We start from the raw sequence: 27,686 nt of genomic DNA, 5'->3' as shown, positions 1-27,686 counted from the left end.
TCAGGTAGTTCAATATTAGTTTATTAAATCAGCAGTTTTTATCACCACTTTCTAAAAATGATTACAAAGCATATTAAAATATATTACAGTATCTGCAAGGAATTTATTGTGTAATAAAAAGTGCAACAATAATGAACTTACAGCTTTGTTTGCCTAACTGGACAAAGTGAAGCGCTCTGCACAGATCAAACTCCCTCAAAGATAAATTGAGTGCCTTTAAAAGGGAAAACACAGTATTCAACAAAAGTATTAGAAAAGGTGAGTATGTGAAGTACAAAAAAAATTCATTTTCATTCTCTCCATGCTAAGTTACACATTCCCAAGAAAACATACACTTCAAATTCTCTGCTTGAATTCCAACAATACAAAGAGCCATCAAACTGAGTGCATATGGTGAAGGGAAGAAAGTGGGAAGAAAAATAGTGTGCCCTTCAAGTACTGGAGATAAGTAATGTTGAAAAATCAGGGACTGGATACCACTGCTTTGACACCAAATTCCATGAAAGTTTACACCATTCTTAACAAAGGAGAAGGACCTCATCCTGACCTAAAGATCTTTGTAAACTCTCCATTTTCAACCTGTCACAGTTTTGAAAGGATCTTGCTGTCCTGTAGTGTGGTTTTGAACAGTTGTCTCACATTTTTTCTTCCAAACAAAAATCTAATTGATTTCTGTGTGAACAAAATTTCAGTTGGGAATTAAAACTGTTGCGGAACAGCTAGAGAAGACGTAAAAGCAGCAGTGTCTACTTTGGTTTACAGCAGCAGACTACACCAACGAGCACTAATTTCACAGAATGAATTCTTGACAGTTTTGAATGATCCTTCAGCAAATGTAATCAAAATCCTTGGCATAAAACTGCCAACTAATCCAAGATCTTGTTCTTTGTTGAGCAGAGATTAATAACAACATCAAATGAACAAAAAAAAGATTACTTCACACTGCTGTTCCCAGTAACTACCCACAGCACAATTTCATGAGAAGGTAATCCTGCTCCCTTCTCTCCTCATGCTCCTTACATGTTGTCTCACTAACTCAGCAGAGCATTATCCAGATTGCTTCCCCTGAGCAACAGCACTCTACTAGATTAGTTTAGCTGCACATGAAACTGCAGTTTAAAGTCCATATGAAATGTACTTGAATTTCTATCAGCTAATTATGACCTCTTAACATTCCAGTGCACTGCACCACATATCTAGATATGCATTCATTGCATGCTGGTCCTGAAATGCTTCTATTCCTCCACATCAACAGTGAATTCACCTCTACTCTTATACATGCTTTGTGCATTCCCTTTCCCCTTCAAGTCTTGCAGGAAAAGAGCAAAACATTTCAACTATATCTAAAGAAAATATTTAACTTATCAAAATAATGCATTTCAATTTGTCCCCTCTAAGTCCAAGTTAGCACATTCTTACGGAGTCTGAAAAAAAGGCTGTATTCTCCATTTTACTACCGGTAAAACTAGAAAAAAATATAAATCACTGAGAAACTATCCTGCTCCTGTCCTCTACAGGAGGATATTTCTACTGGCATGGGATCACATGGCTCCAAAACATTTGGAGCATCAGTCCTGGAAGCTACACATGGTGGGAATTCAAACACAGGCCCACCCTGGAACCCTGTTCAGAAGAAGAGCAAGGTAAATACAACAAAGTTGGAAGATCAGCAGCTTCCAAGATCCTCTCAGCTTTGCCCACTCTACATTAGGCACAACACACAAGTTTTCTTTCTTCTGGTGGCTTTCTTTGCAGAGCTATTCTGGTTTGTCATTAGTGTACAAACTTGTCACTGACTACAGAAACTACCCACAAATAAACAGCCTTATTTTTTAACACCTCTTGCGAAGTCTATATAATACTTTTTGTTCAACTAAAAATAAATTACTTAGAGAATCAGTTACTCTGCAGACATGCAGTCACACAGGTAGACTCCTGGTCAAGTTTCACAGCTCTACAGAAGTGCACAGAGATGCGCTAAGGCTAATTTGGCCCCTATCATAGGTCTAACAGAAATAAAGTTGGTACACTTAAATTATAAGAGAAAAAAATAAGAGTAAGACAAAGCAAGCAAGTCCTCAAGACTGATTAACTATGCCTGGATATCCTTGACACAGGCCCGGAAGCCTGGCAAGGTGAAGGTGTTCTTATGTCACTACTTAAAATAGCTTCATTGTTTTCACATGGAAGAGTCCTAGCAAAGTTCATGGTAATTTCACATCAGAATAGAAAAGATGCAGAAAGATAAGAGGTCCAGAAAGATTTGAAGTATGAAAACCAACTGACAACCTAAAAAACACACAATTCGAAGAAAAAGTTGAGGCTCTTCTTAGATCACCTACATATCCGAACACGTAAATGTGACTGAAGTCTTAACTCAGAGACAACACTCAAATTACTTCCCTCCCTACCCCCACTGCAAAGATGCTAAAACATTTTTTCGCTTGCTCTGTCTCAGAAGGCACTACTGCTAACACTTACTGAGTCTCAAAGAAAAAGTGCCTGAAGTTACAGTACCTTTGATATGTAGGGCATTTCATAGTACAAATGGAGTACAAGTCAATACTTGCTCACATACACAGACCTACACTGACTGACTGCCAAGTTTGATTTCAGAAAAGAAGTGGCCCTCCCCAAAAGACAGGTTCACAGGACCAAAAATATACCTTCTTTTAAGGTAAAATTACCTTCTTTTAAGGTAAAATTACCTTCTTTTAAGGTACTTGTAAAGTCAGTTGGAAACAGCAGTAAGCCAATGGGTTCAACATTTGATTTTGTCATTAGAAAAATGATGATTAATGATCTTTTTTTTTTTTTTTTTAAATAAAGGAATAATATTTGAAGGGACCAGTCTATGACTTATTTCAGTCATATGTAAAGATTTCTGTTGGTGACCCCAACTTTCAAATCTGCTACCATATCAATCAAATCTCTCTTCAGTGGTTGTCAGCTACCTGTTGGCAAAACAAAGAGCTAAAAAACCTTTCTTTAAAAAGAAAAGTATAAGATAACATAGATACCTGTATAATTAACAGTAAATAAAAATTAAATACCCATGAAAATTTCTCAAGACAATTCAACATGCTTTGAAGATGCTGAATTTGAACAATGCACCTTTTCTGAACATTATATGAGGCTTTATTTCAATGGAAACTTTTTTTTTTTCATTAAGCGTATGAAAACATTCTGCTTCGACTTTGAAAAATTCAGGAATTTGCAGCGCAGCTAAACTGAAACCTCAAAAGAAACACCAAATCCGAGGAACAAAGGAGATTCAGTTCTTTTAAAGATAATACTGAGTATACAGTGCTGTACAAAACTGCAGCAGCAGCTCTTCAGATAAGACAGTGATGACAGACTGAAAGAATCATTTTAATATTTTGTACTTTCTAGCTATAAGCACCAGAGTTTTAAAATAAGTCTGCTCATAAACAAGTCTGCTCATATTCTGAGCACTTAATATTCTCGCCACAACTTTAGTCTTTCTCTACTCCCAAATTAAATAAGAACAACAAAAATATAGAACAAATTTAAATTTCTTTTTTATATCTGCTTTTTCTTAACCTATAGAAATGTTGACATTCACTTGATGACTAAAGTATGCTTTCAGTGTAGAAAATGTTCCTCTCATAGGCGGTGAATATAACATTTAGAGCTTCCTTGCACTAAATAAAATAAATAGTTTGGAGTAACCCGTGGTTGCTAAGTGCTTAGGTTTGGTGAAGATCAGTGATTTCATACATTTTTTTTCTGCTTTATGGCTGTAGAGGCAGTAAGATATGGAAGCAACACTACAGAAACATTTTCACCTTACCATCCACGCATTATGATAGGTTTATACAAGGCACTTGTGATAAGCATGTCTCAGTGAAGGTCAGCAGGGACTACTACACAAATGTTTCCCTGCTACTATGCTTCTAATTTCAGTAACTTGTGTGAAATGGGCTGTGAGGTTTAAAGATTTAAGCCTAAACTCAAATTTTGGTAGTTTCAACACATTCATTGAAAGACATCCAAAATCCTCTTCTAATATTTTTCACTCCGCTGTCTGCAAAGGTTTCCTGTGAGATGGTGGCACCAGGTGGGAAGGCAGTGTGCCAGGCAGTTCATATCCATCCAGTTTTATCTTGATGAGATGTTTTGCTAATGCAAATTCCTCATCATCCAACATCCCATCACCATCACAATCTGCGAGTTTCCAGATCTTCCCCAAGACACTGTTGGGTAGTTTGGAAGTTACCATCTCTTTCTTTGCATTGATCCCAGATATTTTGCCATTGATTGGTGACAAAGTGTAGAAAATCTCATCATAAGCAGGTTTATCTTTGGCAACAACCCATTCTTCTTCATCAGCTCCTTCCTTTGCACCTTCTCCATATCCCTGGCCAAAAGGTCCTGCCATGGTGCCATCAAATGCCCCACCGTGAACCAACTCTGTGGGCATATTGCTTTCTTCCTGGCTGATCAGGCTCATCAGGGAGGCAATCTTGTTTGCCAACATATTATCCACAGCTTCAATAAGCTTTGGTTTCAAAGAGTGAAATTTAGTGAAGTCACAAGTCTCCAACTGTTCCTGTCAAAGATATAAACATTTCAGTGACAGCTGTTAGAAAAACTTCCAATACACTGAAAAGGTTAGAATCACAGAATGGTTTGGGTTGGAAGGGATCTTAAAGATCATTTAATTTCAACTCCCCTGCCATGATCAGGGAAACCTACCACTAGATCAGTCTGGTGTTACATTAGTTAAGGAAGGGGCTTCAAACGAAAATAATCTTTTGAAATAGATCCCAAAACTGAAACTCAAATTTCTCTTGAAGGAGAAGCAAGGTGGATACTTACATATCACACCAAATACATTGATCAAATATACCAAGACAATTTTGCAACAGTGTTCCTCTATTCAATCGAATTTACAACAGTTTTCCAAATGGCAGTGCATAAGAACATGGCAGTTGGTGTTACCTAACAACTTTCCATTTGATGATTTTATTCCAAACATCAAAGAAAGTAGGCAAATAGGGCCTTAGTCCTGCTAGCCCTTCTGCAAGTGTTTAAAATTAGCAAATACATTCAAGAGTTTGCAGGTCTCATCTCATTTTACAGATTAAACTTCTTGTTTGTAACTAGGTCATGAAGCAATGTCCTTTACCAATAATAATTAAAAAAACACTGAGCTGGGGTAACAACAGCAACATTTTTATAGCAGTGCTGCCAGAAGTCATCAAGTAATTTATAGAGTTATCAACTTGTGCATACACTCCTACTAATCTCAGTGAGATTTTTAACTAGGTGATATGTGCTATTTCAACACAGACCCAAGCATGTTTTACGTCAGAAAAAATAAAAATTAAATTTTGTTTAGGCAATTATTTATTGATTTCTAAATGCAAAAGGCTATCCAGGAAAGAAGAGTTACAGTAGAAACAGACAAAACAAAAACAAAAAGAAAACAGTGTTAAACTGCTTTGACAAGTCCCATCTATCTCAGGGAGCTGCCTCCCTACATAACAGAACTGTAACGATACAAACCAAGAAACGTGAACTACAAATTGCTTCACTCATGCACAAAGAACTTTGCATTTCTTAAAGGAAATATTGCCAACAAACAACAATCACTCCGTTCAGGTGAAGTTTATGCACAATCACCTGATTTACAGCAACTCATCAGCCTAAGTTTATGATATACAATAACTTGGAAACTAAAGGTCAAGTTTGCTATCTGTTTTTTCCTCAGTACGGAAGTGAATGATCTCTCTTGTATATATTTGCTGCCATCTGCTGCTGAGGCTTAGTGATATACATTATTAGTTTGAAAGTTCTGTGCAAATTTTGTTTCAATACCCAAACTGACAAGTCACTCATTCTCTCTTTTCCTATCACAAACAGAAGAGGCAAAGTAAAGAAAAAAAGCTGCACTTTTTCCATGCAAATCCTTCTAAAACCTAAGTTCATGAACCCTTCCTCAACAATCCTGCTTGTGAAAATCTAGATATAACAGATCTTATACTAAATCTACAAAATACTGTCTCATACAGACAATTGATCCCTAAGTTAAATATTTTAATCTGTAAAATAAACATGTGCATCCTTATAGACAGGTTAGGTTAATGAAAACAGCTAGTCATCACTCTTTACGATTAGCAGTGTGAAGATACCACATAAATTGTCAGAATAATGTACAAATATCAATCTGAAAAAACATTCTCCATCACATGCTTGACTAGCCAAGGTCAAACCAAACTGCATGTTCCTGATCTCTCAAGTACATCGACTTGGAAGATCAGATATCTTCTAATTCAAATATCATTCAAGAAGCCTATGATCTGAGATCGAAAGATTGCAAATTGAGGCTTGAGGAATAAATTGAAAAGCATGGCTAACACAGCACGGCTGTCGTTCCCTAAAGAAAGTGACAAAAAGCAGGTAGTAAGATTTTCAGAGTTCAAAAAAGAAACAAGAGGTAAGAGATATTAAAAACTTAACAATAAAAGTATAAATTGAGAACTAATTTTTCTTCACAGAATACATCTCTAAAGGATGGGGAAAAAAAAAAAAAAAAAAAAGAAAATCAGGGTTTTCAGAAGCGAGAGCTTAAAGCTGGACTTTTCAGGTAACCTATTGCCTTTGTTACTCAATGGCAAACAGCATCACTAAGAGCAAGAACAGAGAAGGGTAAATATGACTGATGTGTGACTATGGGCATCTTCACCTACCCAAATATCTGACAGAATTACAGAAGTGATATAAATACCCACATTTAGGACGCAGATCAAGAAACAGCTTAGCCCATACGAGCCCCCTAACATTTTATTTGTACCATCTTTTAAAACATTTAGTACTATCTGCTAATAGGAATCAAATATTGAGTAAAAGAACAGGTCAGATTCCTTATGGCAATTTCTGCAGTCTTCTGGGGATGCACACACACACATTAAGGAAATTACCAATCATCTTCACTGCTTCCAAGTCATGCTAACACCAGTGGCTGTCACTTCTGCTCTTCTGCCATTTGCCCAAAGACTCCAAACTAGAATGCTGAGTCTCTCTGTTCTGTCTTTTCTGATTTGTCAATCATGTCAGAAAATTAGTATTATTTCAGTGGAACTGTAATCTATAGTTTTACCTGCATTTTTTTGACTTCAGGGAAGTCTCCTGCTGAGATATGATATTCTCTTTGCAGCTGGCCATAGATCTCAGGTAACCTGCTGATCAGTTCCTTCTTCTTGTTCTCTTTTCCAAAAACAGAGGGCATTTCTTTTTTCAGGTAGCTGATGATATAAGCATGTACCTAAGAAGAAGCAAAGTTTAAATCAATACTACTGCTCATATAAGCTTAACAACATTAGTGTTCTTCACCCAGGTCATAAAAAGAAGCAGAATGAATAAACTCATCTCAAAGAGTAAGTCATTTGAAGGACAACATATTACCAACAATTGTTTGTGGAACCTCATATTAACAGAAAGAGGTGTCAACTAACTTTTGCTGCTTTCAGTAGTCCTTTGAGAAGCTGAGAGAAAGCAACTGCATTAAAAAAAAAAAAACGCAGTTGGGAAGAAAAAAAAGCACAGTTTAAGAAGGAGCATTGTACACTACTGTATTGGTACTAACAGTGAGAGCAAAAGTAAGGTCCTAAAATGCTGTCCTGTCACTTACATATCTGGATCATGCAGAAAAAATCAGCTGTACTAGTCTCTCTGTCTCAGTGGTGGAGAATTGCGACTCTACTTGTCTTGCCAGTTATTGATGGAAACAATGGGATAATGGCTTGAGTAATCCCAGCATGTTAAGTGGCAGGGCTATCTAACTGAAGTGACAAGGCATTCCTACCTTTTTCCTACCAGAGGAGTGAGCACATAGTCTATATTTATGTAGCCACAAAAGGATGATAAAGCAGTTAGTATGCTATAGTAACAGCATGCCTTGGCTGCTCTGCAAAGCCTTGGGAGAAAAGTAGAGCCATTCCAGCATATTAGGGAAGGCATTCATTTAGGATGACAAGCCCTAAAACACATCAATACTTGCAGCCCTCTTTGATTTTTTCATCTGCTGTGATCAAGATAAACCGACACTGCCATCAAAGTATCCACCCTGCCTGTGTACCCTCCTTCCACCCTTATCCTCAAACCATTCATCTCTTCCCTTGCCACCCTCCCACTGCCTTTCACCAGCAAAAGGGATCTGTGTGGCCACACAGCAAGTGAGCTGGTCCAGGACAGAAACTGTGGGCTGTATTTGCTCTCACTGGGGTGAATTAATTTATTCCATTCATTGTGTAGGCACAGATACTTATGCTGCACAAGGGAGGGAAGCGCTAGGTCAGGCTTCTTTTAGAAGCAATGCACATATATCCATTACAACTTGAAGTAATTAACATGCCTTCTTCAGCTCTGACCCAGGAAGGACCACCGAAGTCAAATGACCTCTGTAACAGGATGAGTCTATTAAAGAACTCAAACCCTTCTTTATTTAAAAAAACAAACAAAAAGATGCAACTGTTTCCCAGACACAGTTTTCACACACACACACAAAATATAAAATTAAGAATGTCTATCATTATCGTACCATAGAATACAAAAAAAAAGGTGAAATTCTGAGTAATGGGTAAAGAGATTACCACAAAAGAGAAGCAGTAGAAAAACATGATTATGCAGATATGGTGATGTATACAATAATTAACTACCATCAAAATACCACAGAACATGCCTTATTTTATTCTGGAAAAACCTTACACATAACCTATGCAAGGAAAGTGTGGTCACATTCCTTTACTTACTCATTTAGAAGCTTACTGGGTAAAAAAAAAAAAAAAAGAAGATATATTCACTATTCACTAGAAATGGTGTAACCAATATTTCTTTGAATGTCTTAAGATCCAAACTTTCACATTTGACTTAACAGAACAGTAGCTAAGCAAAAATGGACCATCCACATTCAACACCACTTCCTCCTATCTAAAGAGGATGCATGCATTTTAATTACAAATATACTCAAATTTCTACAGAGCACATAAAAACAGACAGCATAAAGAAGCATAGTTTCTGCATAAATCCATGAAATTTTCTGATAGGGCAGATGTGAACGTCCTCCAGAATGACAGAAATTATGAAACGGGTATATTTCTAATAGAGTTTACAAATAATCTTAAGTGATTTTATAGTCTTATATTTAAAATAATTCTTCTAGCAAAACCAGAAAAGTACGTTTATAGTTCACAAGCACTGACAGTTTCACATGTGTAAGGCCTGCAAATGAGCACATATGTTTCTTAAAGATAAGAATAATTCTCATCAGAATGGGATAGTGACTCACAGGACTAAAAAAAACAAAAAAAAACAACACACAAACAAGCAACAACAAAAATACCCAAATTTGACGGCAAGTTAACAGTTTTCTTTTGGTTTGGGTTGCTGCATATGTTTTAGAAGGGATTCAGAGCAGAGAGGTATAGACATTGGACAAAAATACTACACAATGCTGTAATTTTGACTCAGTACTTAAAGTTCAGTGCAGAAGACAGAAGTATGACGCTGTAAGAATTACATTGCTGCTGTCCTGCAGATAAACAGTTTATTCCCCTTCCAGAGCTGACTGATAAGCAAGCCCCTTGAGTACTGTATTTTGTATTCACCTTTATCTGTTTTTATTTTATGTTACATAAAAACACCTAAAAACGATCAGATACCTTTCCATTTCCAAAATAATTGTAATGAAGGAAAATAAAAAGCTGACAAATGTACACAAAACAGATTGAGTTAACAGCAGTTTTTAATACCATAACACCAGGAACATGACAAAAAAAAAAAAAAAAAGGTTTATCTTCAAAAAGCAGCATTAAGTTAACCTTACTGTGCAGCGTAAAAAATTGTACACCTCCCCTCTCAGCAAACAATAGTTCTAATGGCCTGAGAAGATCTGATGCCTTTCTCTAAGTAAGGGAGGCATCCCAGTACAAGTCTTTATTTCCTCCCATTTTCTTCTATGACCTCTTCCATATAAATCTGACAATACAATCCATTTACTGAAAACCACACATTTTATGAGTGGAAAGATTGGGAAAGGTGAGAAAGGACACACTGAAAAAGACAGAAGAGATCACTCATTTGATTAACTTGGCATCTTTTCTTACCTTTGCAAGTCTCGCCCTCTTAATGAGATCGTTGAGCTTCCGCACTGCGGCCTTCTGCGGGAGACTCTGGATGTCCTGGAAAAGATCCTGGGCCTCTGCCTCAAAGAGTCTTCGATTCTCTGTGTTTCGGAGAGGATGGGACCAGAAGGAGCCAATGTAGACCCTCAGCACCTCTGGAGTGTTGATCACCTTTCCCAAGGACCACATGAGTGCACCGTAGACCCTCATCAGCTGCTGTGTGTCCACCTGGTCAGCCTTATTAAGTACCACTCGAATCTTGTCATCCTGGCCCCGGAATGACTTTATAGCCTCTGAAAACTCATCAGATATATCCAGCTTATGGGCATCAAAGAGGAGGATGATGCGGTCGACCCTCTCTGCAAACCACTGAAGGACTTGGCAGAAGTCATAGCCTGAGGAAAGAACGCACTATTACAGTTCTCCTGTTGGGAGCAGTGAGTCTCAGAAGGTAGGGATGGGGGTGCAGAACAAGGGGATCATAGCATCTGCCGAGGGGAGAAGGGGAGACAGACCACCTGGAGAAGAGTATCTGTGGACAGGTCAATACAACTGTATCCTACATGCCCTTAAACAGGTCTCATTATTAACACCTTTTATTTTGATTACTGACCTTGATTTTCCTGAACCTTGCCACCCATTATCTACATTGTTATCTTTCACGTTGCTGTGAAATATCATCTCACACCCATGTTTGCCTCTTCCGAGGGTTCTGACTTCAGCACTGAGAGCAAGCTAAGAAGCTTTGTGGGGCTCTTACCAGAATCTCTCTTCTCACTGTTAACACTGGCCACTTTGGTAGCTCTGTGTGCCTGTAATAACAGGCTGCAAATGCAGCACCCCAGTCTAAATCAGCAACCAAAATTTTTTGGATTATAAAACCATTTCCAAACTCTTATCTCTTTGCATTGCAACACTTGCTGTTATTTCTGCCACAGCAAACTTGGGAATGCAATTTACCAGTAATGAGTCCGTGTTGCTGATGGCTTTGAGGATGTGACAGATTAGAGAACACAAGACCTTTCTGATCATCTGAAAGAGACGTTTTGATGTTCTGAGGAAAAGTCTTTTTGTAGGACCTGTCTGAATGCTTTTTTAAATGCAGAAGGTAACCTAATTCACACAGCAAACAGTATTCAGGAAATTCTTATTCAGAAGTGACACATTTAATCTGCAAAGAGTCACCACAAATGATGTGGCATTGGGCTTGGCATGCACATGACTCATCTTGTTTGAGTAAAGAATAGCAAGGTTTGACTGGGAGATGATATTCTGGCCCTATTTTTCCTCTCAGAAAGAAACACAAACTAAAAGAGGCAGCAGTCAAAATGCAAGGACTGTTGTAAAGTAACCCAAATAGAAACTACACTTCTGTCTCCATATTTAAGCACTGACAACAAAGAAAGCTCAGTTATCACCAGTGAACTCTCCAGGGCATCGTTGGTCATTTCTGAACCATGTAATATGAGCCTTCAGACCTGCACTCCCCCAGCTAACAAAATCACTTAAACCACTCATACATGAGCCAATTAGCTGAATACTCCATGTTTCTTGTCCAGACACAAGCAAAACTCCTCTTCTCCACTCCTCATTCTGCCCGGTATCTTTTACGCTGTTTCAAAAAAAGAATAAGGGGACATTGTGAAGTTGCTTAGCTTTGCTTAAAACGATGCTGGCTCAGTCAAGTCATTATTCACTATACCTTCAAGTTGTTGGTCTTTAACCCAAAAGCAAATCAGCTTTTTCTGTTGGCCCTAGTGAGGCTCTATTAGAAAACAAGGAGAAAAATGGGGAAAATGGGGAATTCCAGATTTCTTGTGAAGCATAATTCTACATGCTTATCAACATAGGAAAAAATTCAGCCTTAAATCTTTTGTTTATAAATGACAATTAGCATATGAAATGAAATCTGGAATTTCTAGTTAACAGTACGAAAATGTCCCCAGTTACCTGTCTTCCCACCAACTGCCACTAAAATCCAGCACAGTCACATCAAACAGAAAGGTGAAGGCAATGGTAATAAGGTATTATTAGGACTCAAAAGGATGCAGGTCAGACTTATTAACTGGCTAAACACCACCACCACTACCAACAACAAAACCACCACCTTTCCCATTAAAAGAAATGCTTTGTAAGAAGTGCAAAACCCCTGTCCTATCCAGATTTTCTACATTCTTTTCTGCGACCAGGTCTAGAAGAGATGACCAAGAGATGAAAAGTAGGGGGCAAGGAGGAGAGCTGCACAAAACACAGCTGGAAGAGAGCTCTTCTCACTTAACATAATTTTATTAAAATCACTATAATTTATCTCTGTAAAAATTTAGCAGTAAAGAAAGGGAGAAAAAAGTCTTATGCCACTTCTCTGTACAACACAGTAGCATCACTGCACATATCTGAACTATGCAACAACCTGTTCTGGACTTCATACATATAGAAGGAAATCTGCTTGAAATTAAATATGTAAAATTGCAAAATGAAACTAGTTAAATTCTAGTAAGTTTCCCACTAATGGTACAAAGTGGACTTAAAAGGCTGGCTAAATAAATAAATATATAAATTCCCACCATGCATTTGATGGATTTTGAACTACAAACAACTTGCATATTCAGTAAGAATATGTAAACAAACACATTTCTTTTAATATGAATGAAATAAAAATTAATGAAGCATTTGGTTTGGGAAGAAAAACCTGCTTGCTTAAAATTTGTAAGAAAAAGACAATTTAATAACTAAGATCTGACAATCTATTAATTTTAATGAAAACTTGCAATTACAAGTGAATCCATTTTCATAGATTCAGCAGTTAGAGTATTAAGAGTGTATCTGAACTATAGGGCAGCAATATATACTTCAATATTTCAGCCAAGGGTTTCCACATGGTTGACTTCATGATTTTTCTGTCCTGTTCCCACTGAGAGTGCAACACAGCATCTATTCCATCAGTCAAAGCAATGCTCTTTAAAGGAAGCATAGAAGAGCACTGGGTCACAATGCACTTAGGATCCTGTCACATGCAGTGTACATGCATGGAGTTGGATTTTCAAAATTGAGCAGTACTAGTTCAACACAGATGAGTATGGAAAACATGACCAAAAAAAATAAATCGGTGTTGATGCTTCTCAGCCTTTTGCTGCCCTACTGTTGCTACTTCTTCAAGGGTTTGTCTCCACAACTACTGTCAGCTACTATCTGTCTCAGGAGTTATGAAGTCTGTTTACAAGTACATATTAGAAAGTCACAAGTCACCCTCATACTCAGCTAAAGGACGAAGAGCAGCAATCCACCAGCAGCACTGAAGAACTCTGTGAGCTCATCCTGAGCTGCAAGGAAGGAGGCAGCCATTGCCTCCAGCACAGGCACAAAGGTTGGGCATCAGTAAGGGGCTCAACAGGGAGCCAGACGAGAGCAAAAGAAAACAATGAAAACAATAATATGAAAAAGCTGATGAGAGACTGTGCAAGGTTACCAGCTCTGCAACCACTGATGAGAACAATGATTATGAACTCTCATGTGTTACTGGCCCAGGGCAAAGTACCAGTCCAGCACATGACAGCCACCAGCTCTACTCAAAGATAAAACTATGCAATCATCTTTACAAGCGCGGGTCTATTTTCTGCGTCAGTCAATAATAAAGATTTAGACAAATGATAGACTTTACCTTTAGGGTCTAAGGTAAATAATTTCCAACTTGCCCTAATACCATCTCCCAAATCTGCAATTCAGAAAATAATCAGGGAGACTTGATGGGTTCCACCCATTCTCTGCAAGGAGGGACAGGCAGACTGTCCACTTCTTCCACCCCTGGGGCTGGTGTTACTGCAGCAGTGAGCTACCTCTTGGATGAGTGCTGCAATGAGGAGCTGCCAAGTCCAGAGAACAATCACTCACTTAGTTCATGAAGCAGGGGTGGACAGAGTGTGGAGCGATCCCACCCACTGGTGCAGTACAACTACCACAAAAACAACTATAAAAAAAAAGGCTACGAACACACACATTTGGGACCTGGACAAGAACAGCTATTCCCACCCCCCAAAGTTTGCTGTTCTTTTCTTGTTGTGCAACAGGCAAGCATCTAAACTGTCTCACTCTTTCAAATGCAGCTTGGTCCTACACAAAGAAGCATTTTTAAAATATTCTTTTTAAACACTGCAATCCTGGGGTAAGGTTCCAGTTATGTCAATGAAAACCTGTCTCAATCCAGCACTCTCATATGACACTTTTACTGCACTCTTGTTGGCAGCATAGTCCTAAAGAGAACAGACAGTGCCTCACTGGAAAGAAAAGCCTGACACAATACTAGAACTATGTACGTCACCTTTCATAATTCCCAACAACATTTTCACAAGCCTGACTAAACTGAGAAAATTAACAGTGCTTAATAACTCTGGTTCTAAAAAAATGCAAGGTGAGCAATGTTCTGCATTTTTTCTGATCTTTTTCCCCATGTTTCTTTAAACCCTTGCCTTCAGGTTCAGTAGCAGTCAGCTTCCCAGGGGAAAGAGGAATGTACATTTCCTTTCCTGTCACCAGGCATTTATATTGACATTTGCAGTAAAATTATCAAGGCGTGGTCCTTGAACAATGCAAGAAGAAAGGTCACCACATTTTCTGAATAATTTATTTAATCCTACAGTCATTCCAACAGTCACGAATCAAATTCTCCTCCCTTTCTCAAATCAGTTCCTCCCCATACCCTGCTAGCCATTGCTTCACCTTCCTCCTCTCCTCACACTCATCATTCCTTCCAAACCTTGCAGACCACACACACGTTTATGTCTGCAATCTACTTTGTGAATGTCACCAGTGATGCTGCTGAACCTTCTGGTGCACTCACAGGGCAGCAGCAGCACAGGGACAGCTATTGTCTGAGGGGACAATGCCAGCACGCATTTGCACATTCCCGTCGAGCCACTTACGCAGGCAGTGAGCTGACGGGCAGGAAGCCTCTGGCACATTCTCCCACTGACAACAGGAGCAGGAAAGGTGTGTCAGAAGAAAGACAGCTTTGAATATTGTCCTAAGTGTACATTTTTGCTCCTTTAGAAAATGATCAGCTCCTTCATCTACGGACACCTTGCCAGCTTTACAGAGCTCTAAATAAAACACCCAGGAAGCTCTGCATTACTGCAGAGTGCCTTTACTTTCTTCCAGTCTTTTACTAGGAAAGGAGTGAAAGCTGAGGTCCTGTAAATTTCCACTAATTCTCTAGAAATGTAACTGAAAGACTCAGATAAGAATAGACACCAGCAATATGCAGAATAGAAAGCAAGTAATAATATTTATTGGGTGTTATTTCATGTCACATTCCATTACTGCATTATGAAAAAATCTCACCTTACATATATCCCTTAGAAAACAGCATTAAGTTTCATAAGAAAAACTCAAGTCTAAAATGAAATAGAAATATACTGAAAATTTAAACAAAAAAAATGTAAAATTTTGAAATACAAAATCTTAAGCTGTCAGAAAAGAAATTCTGCTAAAGAATCACCCAGTATATTTAGACCTTTCCTGGCAAGTAAAGACTCCCCATGTTTACATCTAATCACCTCCAGTGAAAGGAAATGACAGCTCCAACAGTGAAGCCTACAAGCTGTCACCTTGTTATAGTTCGGAACAAAACTTTCTCTAGTGGAGAAACATTTAAGTAAAACAGAAAACATCTTGTAGAATCCTGCTTACGTTTGTACACAGTGATTTAAACAGGGCCTCTGAACAACTCAAACTTCAAAACGTACTAAATTAGGCTTGTAGCGTATGTTGAAGTCATTCCAAAAGCCATTCAGACAGGCCCTGCAGTGCAGCATCACAGGATACATCAAGTTTGCTCTCTATAAAACCACCTGTTTTCGAACTGCATAAGAAATCTGGAATTCATATACAGGAAACGTACCTATGAAATATTTCAAACATGGGTGAGCACAGTATTGCCTAATCATAACAGTGTATAGTAAGTCCGTGCAATAGCTCTATACAGCAACTTGCAGGTACACCAGGAACACTGGCATCTAACTATATGAAACCTTAAACCTCAGCAGCAATTGCCCTGCAAACTTGGGGTACAGAGAACAGAGCACTGAAAGTTGGTCTCCTAAAGCCTTGTGGTTGTACCATATTGGTACAGCCATACTGGTTAAAGCTCAACATCATACAGCAGAATCACATTTTTGATATCAGAACTATACCAAGATACGTATTCAAGAAAAATCCCTAACACATTGAAAAACACCTTGGTGAAACGCAAACTAGTCAAGTTAAAACCTTGTTAACAGATAAGGAAAGCTTAAGGTTATGACTCAGCACTGTCTAGGTGAAAGTCTACTGTATGTAAGGGCAGGTCAATTAGGCCATAAAAACACTTGATAAGGCAAATACCATCAAGAAATAGAGTTTCAGAACAATAAAGAAACGACAGCTGTATATTCTGTTAAGTCACAAGAGCAATTCTAGATGGCAGTGAAGATCCACAGTCTTTTAAGCAACACACAACTACCAGTGAAACCTAACCCCAGAGTGAAACACAACCCTGTCCCACACAGCAAGGTTAGAACTTCCTTGACAATCCCTGTCAGCACTGAATTTTGTCACACAAGTGCTTGCTTTTTCACTGTCTGATTAACACGATGCCTCAGTTTTCTGCATATTTCATGTTCACTTCCATACTGTTAAGGAAGGGACAGCAGGTACTTGAATGCTGCCAAGCATTACTTTCCCTTCAAGTGGAGAAGGAGAAAGACTTTTTTTTTTTTTTGGTGGAGGAGAAAGGGAGCTGGAATCCAAAACAGAGAAGCAGAAGGAGGAGATTTAAGACCATTTTTGATAGTCAGTGTGCTCAGTTATTTTCAGCTCCTGCAACTCACCTCTGCTGATGCGCTGTTTCTCTCCAGAGAGGATGCCTGGGCTGTCAATAATGCTGATACTCTTCAGCACCTGGTTAGGCAATTGAGAACACAGGAATCTGCAGGCAAGGAGGGGAAAAAAAAAAAACAAAAACCAAAACATTAGCATGAGCTCTAGCTCACATGTATATTGTCCCTTGCCCTCTTTATGTATTAGCTTTTAGAAAGACTGAAGTGAAATTAAAAAAAAAAAAAAGGAAAAAAGTTTCTGAAGTCCTTAATGAATGCCATTTTGTTTTTAAACATGTATGGCGGCCAAAAAAGAAAACTGGAGGGCTTCTTAAAAAAAACACACATCAAAACAAAAGGAAAACAGTGGAAAGCCATGCAAAACTCAGAACCATATGAACTGTATTATCTAAGTGATGATAAAATTCCAAATGTTGCAAGAGCTGACAAAATGGGCCACATATGCACCATTCTAAAAAGAAAAAAAAAAAAAAAAGCTTAACTTCTAGTTACTGGCTAGCCAAACCTGCACTCCAAACTCTGATGCTTCTGGGATAATTCGTGATTGAAAAAAAACTTTACTGCCCTTCATTACAAACTGCCTTTAAAAGATTTGCATAAGAGTTTAATCTTCTTACCAGGTAGTGATTGAAGACCATACCGACAAGAACACTGTGCAACCTAGCATCTGCAAAGCTTGCAAAACACCAGTGGCCAACATAAAAAGCTATCATCCCCAGAAATTTAGTTAAAAATGTAACAGTGAGGTACTATTGAATAAAGTAGTGATTTTTAAAATTTTCCTAAAATTTGCCTAAAGGACACATTGTGTTAAACCGAACATTTTGTGGAAGCACAGTGGATGCACAAAAGTGACAAAGAAAATACATTTGACAACAACAACCATTACAAAAGCATATATCACTAACATGAACAACATGAAGTAGCTTTCACAAATTTGCAAGATTCTGATGACTGAGTTTTCATCTCTGTTTTTTTTTTTTCTTATCACTATCTCAAAGAAAGCCCAGTTTAGTATCACTGAGATGTGTCTGAAGCTATCTTACAGGAAGAGGAGCACCATTATTTCAGCTGAACAATGCTGTAGTATTTTGATGCAGGCATCGCCCAAATGCAGACAGCTGGAAAAGGCCATGCAAGAAAACAGGGAGCTAACAGGCCTCAGAGATGGAAACACACAGCAGACTTGACAGAAGTCATTAGTGGAAAAGGAAGAAAATACATAAGACAGAGAGATGAAATAAAAGGATAAACTCAAACCACAATTAACTGTTTGTAGCTTTTTGAATATATCCATTATCTGAAGACAACAGGTGGGTCAATAATCTTAGGTCAAACTAGTATTTCTGACAACTTAAAACATTAATGTTACTTGTATTTGAATATCTGGTTTTGACACTGAGATTTGGCTCTGAAATATCATTTCTTACATAAGCTGCATAAGGTGTGATTTCAAGTGCTACATCATAAAAAGCAAAACTACTTAAACAACATATATTTTTCCCAATAAAAAAAAGTTTTACAAAAATAGTTTAGCTGAGTGAGTTGACTATCTTCTTGCAGCACATTGATGCTTTCATGCTTTTCATATTATTATAAGACTATTATTAAAGAAAACCAGCAATATTAGGCTATCCTTGGAAACATTAAAGTTACATTTTTTGCAAAAATAAAATCAACAACTTTGCAATCACCAATCACCTGTTGATTTTGTTTGTTTGTTTGTTTTTTCCTTAAGATTACCTTTGGAAAATCTAGAGTTTATCCAACCAAGAACTTCTCCTTTTTGCATCCATTCAGACACCCATTAGATTAAAGGGGGACCATGTGTTTCTCCTCAGTGGTAGTAATTTTCTCCATAACCTTCTGGTATACTGCAATGTTCTTTTTTCACTTACTTTAGTCAGAATCCAAAGGCACACATAGGTCCTGTCCCCCTCCCTCTCAACCCTTACAAGTACACAGGAAAAATAAAAGACAAATTTCTACAGTCAGGAGCCTTGCAGAGACATCTACCAGAATCAGTCAGATACAAGGGAGGGGAATAAGAAGAGGTCACAGAAAAAGCGGCAAGATAGTATCAGTAAGTTGATGAAGCTAATTAGTAAGTACAAGTCTTCATTGTGCTACTGTGTTCTTGTTTGTATTTCAGTTTCTCCATTACCTCAGACGCTGTCTTCTCTCACGTTACATTTAGATGAAAAGGACATTTGGCTTTGTTAAGTGTCCATAGCCATGTAAAAGTACTACCTTAGGCTTATTCATGAAACAAAACATTAGGATTGAGAAATCATTTAAAAAATCATTACGTAACTCTTACATCCAAACCAAACACATAGGATTATTACATGTTCAGTGTAAGTACTTGTTTGTTATGGAAAAATACTATTTACAGGATAATTATGTTAGCTGTTTTCATAGATAGCCTAGGATACAATGGTGGGGTAAGAAAGAATAGTGATCTGGAAGACTGAACTTAGCTAATACACCTCACAGGAAGGGGGCCCCAGAAGTATTTAAAGTAGGACCTGACTGCAGCTTCCCACAGTACATTATCTCTCAGCAAACTGGTAGCCAAGCCAGCCATAAGTAGCTATAAACATAAACTTTCTTCTGTGGATATGCACAGCAAGAGATAAGACCTTACATGATGAACTTTTAACACATATGTCAGTGCTTATCGGTCAAACAGGAAAACTTATTGTTAAAAGAGAACCAATTTAGATTAATTGGCTAGCAAAAGCAGGCCTCCATCTCAAATCACCATCAAATACAGGAAGAAAACAAGGTGATTGCTCACACAATGCCAAAGTTATTAATAACTTCAAAATGGAAATAAGTATTTCCAACTGCACGTTAAGCTACTTACCGCAATGTTCACAGCTCCTTAACAACTCTGCCTGTTTTTGCAAATACACAGCAGGTATCCAGAAACAATCATCCTGGTCTACTGCACTGCTTGAAAACCATCTGGTTTTCAAACTTTTTACTGGACTGCTTGAAAATGACCAAAACGAAGCACTTAACAGCTTGAATATATTTTTTTTTCCTTCAAAAATTCTCCATTCTTTCAGGCCTTTTTACATCTCTCTGCAATTCACAATTTTGAAGAGCTACTCGAAAACCTCTAGTGTATAAGGGACTAGCGCAGAGGAACAGGACAGCACCAAAGGAAATAGATTTTTTATTTTGGATGGTAGGTTTTAAACAACAGTACTTCCATATGAGTTTTATTGAGTAGGGAAACTTGTGCCCAAACTGATCTTGAGTTCCAGCTAGCATAATGCCTTAAAAAAAAAAAAAAAAAAAAGAGTCAGCTGTATGCTAATGCGACTTCATACTGCCTTTTTTTTTTTAATTCACTTGAACTGTCACTGCTTCTGCTTGTACTTGAATACTTATTTCATGCTGTTCAATATGAATACAGCAGAAAAGACTTAGTAAACAGCACTGATGTTTGAAGGTGGTATCAAGTAGAAATTCAGACTTAAAATCAAAAGACAGCAACCAACCAGATCTCACCTGTTCAGGAAAGCATTTCCAAAACGGCTGAGTTTGCGGAATGGCTTCTTAGGATCAACAACCAGGGCATTTCCAGGAACACTTCCTTCTGACTCTCCATACATCACAGCAATAAAAGAATCTGTGGTAGGCTCTGGACCAATCCGCATGCCTGGGAAGTCTTGTTCAAGCAGGTATCTAGAGACGGAGAATATGTAAAGTAAGAGACTATATGATGGAGAGCTAGGAGAAAAGTAAATAACTCCAATGCCCTTGAAAATTCCCAAGGACACCCACACACTAGAATCATAAAGTTTTCTCTGCATTTCACTGTTTCTATTAGCTAGGGAAAAAAAAGGGGGGGGGGGGGGAATGCCAGTTTTTCACAACAGCTAGATACAAGGATCAAGTCAGTCACTTTACAAAAATATGGTGCAAAGTATTCCCTCACCTGCAACACCTGAGCCACTCAAATGGATGCATGGATGCTTCTACCAATGATCACAGTGCTGTAGGTTACGCTACAAGACACTGCTGTTTTTTGTCCATGTTTGCAATCCCATACAAGTGCTGCTAGCACTGAAAGGGAGTGGTCTGAAACACAGCACATGAGCAACATCAGTTTGCTGACAGACATAACCATTCAATGAACTCAGTTGCAACATCCTCTTTTTTACTACCTTGAACTCACCTTTCTACAGCAGAGATAATACAGTTAGGAGACAATACAGTTACTTCTATTTGAGACTGAGGAAAAGGAGCTTTTATTCAGTTTTATTTATTTTAGTTAACAATTACTTTCTGATACACAGGGTAAAACAAGTTAGACCCACAGAACTCCATAGCTAAAGATAACATACATCCCACATGCACCAAATCAGGAGGTGTTGTACAAACAGAAGCCATCATGCACCCCCCTCTGAGCAATCTGCTGAGACACAGACTGCACATGCCCATTGGGCCAAGTCTGATACAGCAAGTCTTGACTGGCAAGATCTCAGATGAAGGATGCACATATTTAAATGCTAGAGCTTACTGGAAACAGAATACGTACTTAAAGCCTACCTGCATACCTTCCTGGATGGCAAATGAGAAGCAAGAGAAGCCACAAGCCTATCTGCCAAGCCCAGGCCTACACTCTCACATTTTCCACTTTTCACAAACAGGACCAAACAATCCTGCTTAGTTTTAATGTGAATGTATGAGTACTACTGTCCTCATTCTCAACAGTACCATCTTAAAAATTATCACCTTGAAATACTAAGCGTAAATTGTCAGTGCTGGTCCCACATCCAATGACAGCACCAGTCACAGTTTTGAGCATGTCTAGATTAACACCGGCCTTTAAGTAATAGGTTTGGTCTGGACCTTAATCTAACAGTACTATAACTGTTCTACCATTGTTTAAGTTTCGTAAGTTTTCATTGGCTTGAGAGAACTTCCAGGCTGCTCTTCCTGCAAAATACATACTACAAAGTATCCACAGTATCACTGTTACCCATCAGAAAAGCTCATGAACCTGGCATGCATTGGTGATGGCACTTCAATGGCAGTTTCCTTTTATATGATTAAAAAAAATGATCTCATGGCCACATGCAACACTTGGAGAGTTTACAAGGAGTTCAAAGTATTAAGCACCCTTAAGGATTCCCAACATTGTATTTTCAGCTCAGAACTTGAACAATGCAAATTCATATTACCTGCAAATTCAAATGATAGACATAGAACAAATTTGAATAAAGCGCTACTGACTTGCAATGATACTTCCAAGTTAACTTCACGGATGCAGCTTTAAAAGCCAGGCTTTCAGAGATAACAATGCAGGAAGGCAAGAGCTCCTTCCAAATACTGAGTCCCACCCAAGAGCCAGAGCGCTGGGCCTGCTGCAGCTATTCAGAGACTGCAAGCACTTGGTAAGGCAGGTATTTTCCATTAAGACACCCTCTCAGTCACATGTCAAGAACCAGAACAGACAAAAAGATACCCCAGATCTTGAGTGCTGGTTGTACAAGCTATATCACACTTCCTCTTGTTATGAAAATATCGGTTTCACTTAGCCACATAAAAGGGAAGACCAACCTTCTGTAAACTGAAAAACTGCAAATGTTTTTGTAGTGTTATATTAGCACAGGAAGCTACCTGGATTTTTAGCATCTGTGACCACTTACCCTTCTCAGGAATTTTCAGCGGAGAGGGAGTTCAAAAAGATTCACAGGAAGAATGCTTAAAAATAGCATTTGTCCCAAAGACAGTCTAGATCAAACAGCAGACATCCTGTTGACTCAAGGGACTTGCTCTTCACCCTTTATTTTTACCTGGGCTATAAACTTTCTGCTTTGCTAGCAAACATTCATCTACATCCCTTTGCCAGACCTATAGCCCAACTACAGGAAACTGGTTTACAAAGATTACTCACAGTTGCGGATACTGATAATCATCTGAAGCCTGCATGCTTCAGTTAAGCCATACTAACACATGAACACAGCCTAGGTGGACAGACCAACACTGGGCAAGGATGCAATGTGATGTATGGAGAGACAAGCTAAGTCTCCTTTCCTAAGGCTGTCCACCTCCACACTACATGCTACCACAAATCCTCCTTGCTTTTTTTTTTTTAAACGTTACAAAACTAACAGAAGATGTTTGCTATAATGCAATAATTCTGTTCCAAATACCTTGAATAAGACTTATACACAGTGCTAGTAACAAAGAAGTTCTACAGACCCAAAGAAATTAAGAAAGAGCCGACAAAAAAAATGATGTGGTCCATTCTTGCCATACAATTGATTGCACACCATTAGCAGGCTCTAGATATTACAGATATAAAAGGGAGCTTTCACAAAACTCAGCTCCAGCTGAGTTAAATAGAAGGAAGTTTACTGTTTTAACCTCTGAGTAATACCTCTGAACAAAGTAAAAGCACGATCTGGCGAGCTGAGGAATTCACTTCTGTTTTTCCTCATCTTGATATGTTAAAATAATAATAAAAAAAATAAAACAAAAAACTCATCACTTAGTCTCTTACACTTGTAGATTAAAGAATGTGGTGATTATAAATGTGCACTGATGATCCCGTCTCTGATACACTGCAGTTCTCTTCTCCTGCCCCTCCTTTCACCACTTCTTCCTCTAAAGCAGCCATGAGAAGTTGGGAGTATTACAGAAGCTGCGCAGGTACAATGCCAAGCAGCTTACATGTAAGATAAGCACTTGGCTCTCACCCATCCTCCCACCCTATTAAAAAAACAATCATATAAGTATTGCCATTTGGGCCTCAATACACTTGAGTTGTTGGCATTGTTAGATACTTAAATGAAACAGCATTAGCGCACTACGTCTTAGACAGCAAAACTGGCCAGTTCCACTGCATTGTTCAGGGAGCAACCAGTAACAACAGCACCGAGTGAAAAACCAGAAAGGCTGACAGAAACCTGGAAGTGTTTATTTTTCTATCCTAATCCCTCAGGGCATTCAGTCATTACTAGATCAGTGTTTTCCATGAAGACTAAGTGGAAGGAACTGGGTGGATGTGGATGTGTCAGAGCTATGAAAATGTGAAGTTCTCACGGTAATTTCTAAATCAAATTATCTCGTGCTAGGTAGCCTCAAAAAGTTAATCTCAAATGAATACTCATCAGCTAAACAGATTTGTAGGTTCACATATAAACATGATAGTAAACACAAAAATAGATTTAGTGTGTCCTCCTGACTATGAAATGAAGAAGCGTGAAACAAAAAGCAGTTTTAATTAAGGTTTAAAATAATGTTTCCTTGCCAAAAGGCTACTGGAAAGAAAAAAAACAAAAGGAAAAAAAGATATAGTCTAACTACCTTCTAGAAAAACCTATCAGTTATAAACCATGAATTTTAACAATCTTGAGAGAGTATGTTTTTTTTTTTTTTTTTTATAAACAACCAAACAAAAAACAACCAAACAAAAAAAAAAAAACAACACATGGGAAATCAGCCTACAATGGAGGAAATTAATTTGTGGCTGACCTGGCCACTACAGTATTTCTTCTTTTATAAGTCTTCGCTTTATTTTACATACACAATTTCACTTCTCATTTCATTGCCTTTTTTTTCCCCCTTTCCTCTAAACTGGATTTTGAATATCAGTCACTGTGACATAACCTTTACACCGTTGGCATAAGTTGCTGTCCATGTTGAATGGAGAGTTTTCTCATGCTAATGCAGCCAATGATTATCTACAGTTATTACCTACAGCAAACCCTGATGTAATGAATATTTATCTGGCTTCCCTGGGGAAGGTGTTAATGGTGACTGTGGTTCTTTAGAAGCAATATCAACTCTTTTATTACAGACAGGGTCTCAATGGTCAATTCCTGTGAATTCCCAAATTCTCCAATACCTAGTAAGGGATTATACCACACTGCGATCTATGTAAACTGGGGACAGGAGAAAGGGGTGTCTGGGTGAAAAGGAGGGCACATCACAGTAGAAGTTGCTTCTTCCATTCAGTCAGATATTTCGATAAAAAGCATAAGATATCTTTAATGTTTATATCAGTCAAACTTAGTTGATGTTCACCAGAGGGTTCAAAATGCGTCCAGATATTTACTCCCAGCAGAGACCACTGAAGTCTCACTTCCCTGGGAAATAACACCGAAAAGGTGGGAAATAGTTGTAATGAATGATATTTCTTTCTTCTTGCAGACCATCCATTAGTGTCGATCAGCCCTATTATTCTGTATTTTACAATTAAAGAGGTAACAAGTTACACACAAAGCAACAGCACCTGAAGTACTTGTGAAGCAGTGCAAGGCCTATTAGTGCTCCTGAGTGCAATACTGAGCTATGTTCAGTCAAATATGGGCAGCTGCAAAGGACAGAACATCAAACATCCATAAATCAAGAATGTGATTTCACATCCAAGGCAAACCAGAGGGGAAAAAATTTTCCTATAAACTGCAAATGACACAGCAAGTCAGCTGACAGGCAGAACAGGTTCTGGGACATCTCTGTTCCGGACCACTCTGTCCCACATTACCCATGCCCTCGCCTTCCTTTGTCCCTAATCCAGGTAAGATCACTTACCTGGAAATACACCCAGCCTACCAGGGCTGCTAGAATTTGAATACAAGTAAAGAAGAAAATGAATCAGTCAGCACGGGTTGAGAAACATGAAAAAGATTCAAACCACCCACTCCACAAACACATACCTCCTTTCAGCTACCAATGGGGATCCCGAAACCAAGTTTCTCTTAATTACAGCCCTATATCTATTTTTAGCACACTGCTCTGAGCAAGCCCATCTGGCATGTTAGCAGAAGTCAGAAACCACCAGCAAAGAAGCAAGGTGAACCTCAAGCCTGCGGCCAGCTGGCTGCAAAGCAGGCACGAAACGTGACAGGCTCTGCAAACATCTGAAAAGGTGAGTAAAGGGAAACACTGCTCCTTGATGGGGTGTGAGGAAGGGAGTCCTCTGCACTGGAAAAGGAGAAGTGCCATAGCAAGGCTGCCAGGAACCTTCGGAATTAGAAATGAAACATTTGTACAATTTACAATTAGTGATGTTTCCTCTTCAACACAATTGAACAGGAGTGTGAGGGGAAAAGAGATCTCTGAGGACGCAGCATGAACGCTGTTGTGTTTCTCCTGTTCCCACATGCAACCTAAGTATTAAATTTCTTTAAGGAAAGAAGGGGCGGACATAAGGTTGCACGGCCGGTGATGACAGTAGCCTCTTTTCCTCCGAAATAATTTAGAAAGAAAAAAAAATAATACAAAGTTAACAGGAAGTAGACAGCGAGGTTACGCTTTCCCGGCAGAACATGAAATCGAGAGAAGGATCTGAAGCAGGAAGTAAGAGCAATATACAGCAGCTGAGACTCAGCCCCAGAAGCCGCCCCCATCCTCAGCACAGCCCCTCAGGCACCCCGAGGTGCAGCAGCACCCATCGCCGGGTGTGTGTGTGGGGGGGGGCACCCCCGGGGGTCCGCCACCTACCGGATGAAGGTGGTCTTGCCGGTGCTGTACTGCCCCACCAGCAGCACCATGGGCTTGTTCTCGAAATCGGCCTCCTCCAGGGCGGGCGAGTGGAAGTCATGGAAGCGGTAGTGCTCCTCCAGCGGCAGCAGCTTGCGGAGGTAGAGGTCCCGCAGCCCCCCGGTCACCGTCTGCACCACATCGCCGCCTCCGCCGCCGCGCTCCCGCCCGCCGCCCTGCTTGCCCAGCCAGCTGAACATCCCGCTGCTGCCAGCTCCGTGCCGTGCCGAGCCGTGCTGAGCCAAACAGACCCGCGCCGAGCCGAGCCGTACTGAGCCGTGCCGAGCCCCGCTCCTCCCCGTCCACGGCCCTGCCCCGCCGGCGGGGCGGTGCCGGTGCCGCGGGGGGGGTGGCCGCAACCCACAGCACCTGCAAGCAGAGACGTCCACCAAGGGGCTCCCAGCTTGCTATTCCCTCCCCTCCAATAATAAAATATATATATATATATTTTCATTTATTTATTTGGAGTGGAGGTATCTGGGTATCTTTTATTTTCTTGTTATTATGTTTTTATTACTTATTTATTATTATTTTTCAGAAACAGCTTGGTCCCAAAGCCGCCTCTTATTTTTTTATTTATTATATCTGCCGCCCCTCTTCCCCGCAGGGTTCAGCTGGGTCCCCGGGAGCGCAAGGCGGAGCCGCCCGCATGCTTGGCGAGTTTGGGTGCTGACGGCCCCGGGAGGGCTGCGGGGCGCGCACTGCGCTCGGCAGCTATTTTAAACGCAGGGGAAATTCCTCCTATAGCGCTCATGGTTGGCTGGGGGACGTGCGTAATGTATCCGGCCATTAGTTTTACCCTCGGTAATATGCGTAGCCTGAAGGGTGGAGCACCTTTTCCATCAATTTTGCAATAGATTTTAACGGAATGTGATAGCATGCTCGCTCAGACACTGTTAGTTTTTCATTTTACATAAATTCATTTTTTATATTAGTGATTTGCACTAGTACATTCATTGTATTAGTTCATCAATTTTACATTAGTAAAATTAATATGTTCTCTCTCTACTTAAAAAATGAAAGCTTGGTCTCCCAGTTAAAAAAAAAAATAAATAAAAATTGCTGAGTCTGTAAACACACTGTTGGAAATACAATTTTTGTGTCGCAGTCTTACCTCATTGCATCTTTTGCAATATCCTTACAATCTCAACCCCTTTTT

General features: G+C 39.2%; 1 protein-coding gene across 1 annotated transcript; it reads right to left on the bottom strand.

The window, feature by feature from the left end:
* EHD4 (EH domain containing 4) lies at nt 1-27,218 on the bottom strand. Its single transcript, XM_084520943.1, has 6 exons — nt 26,489-27,218; nt 20,540-20,716; nt 17,009-17,106; nt 10,131-10,543; nt 7,127-7,291; nt 1-4,573 (listed from the first exon to the last, which is right to left on the bottom strand). Exons 1-6 carry the CDS (start codon nt 26,725-26,727, stop codon nt 4,037-4,039), a joined length of 1,629 nt encoding a protein of 542 aa, XP_084377069.1. The 5' UTR covers nt 26,728-27,218; the 3' UTR covers nt 1-4,036.
* Nucleotides 27,219-27,686: the final 468 nt, after the last annotated feature.

The sequence above is a fragment of the Aythya ferina genome, assembly GCF_964211825.1.
Source record: "Aythya ferina genome assembly, chromosome: 5".
NCBI lineage: Eukaryota > Metazoa > Chordata > Aves > Anseriformes > Anatidae > Aythya > Aythya ferina.
The sequence above is the reverse complement of the archived record's forward strand: the minus strand, read 5'-3'. Positions and strand labels throughout refer to the sequence as shown.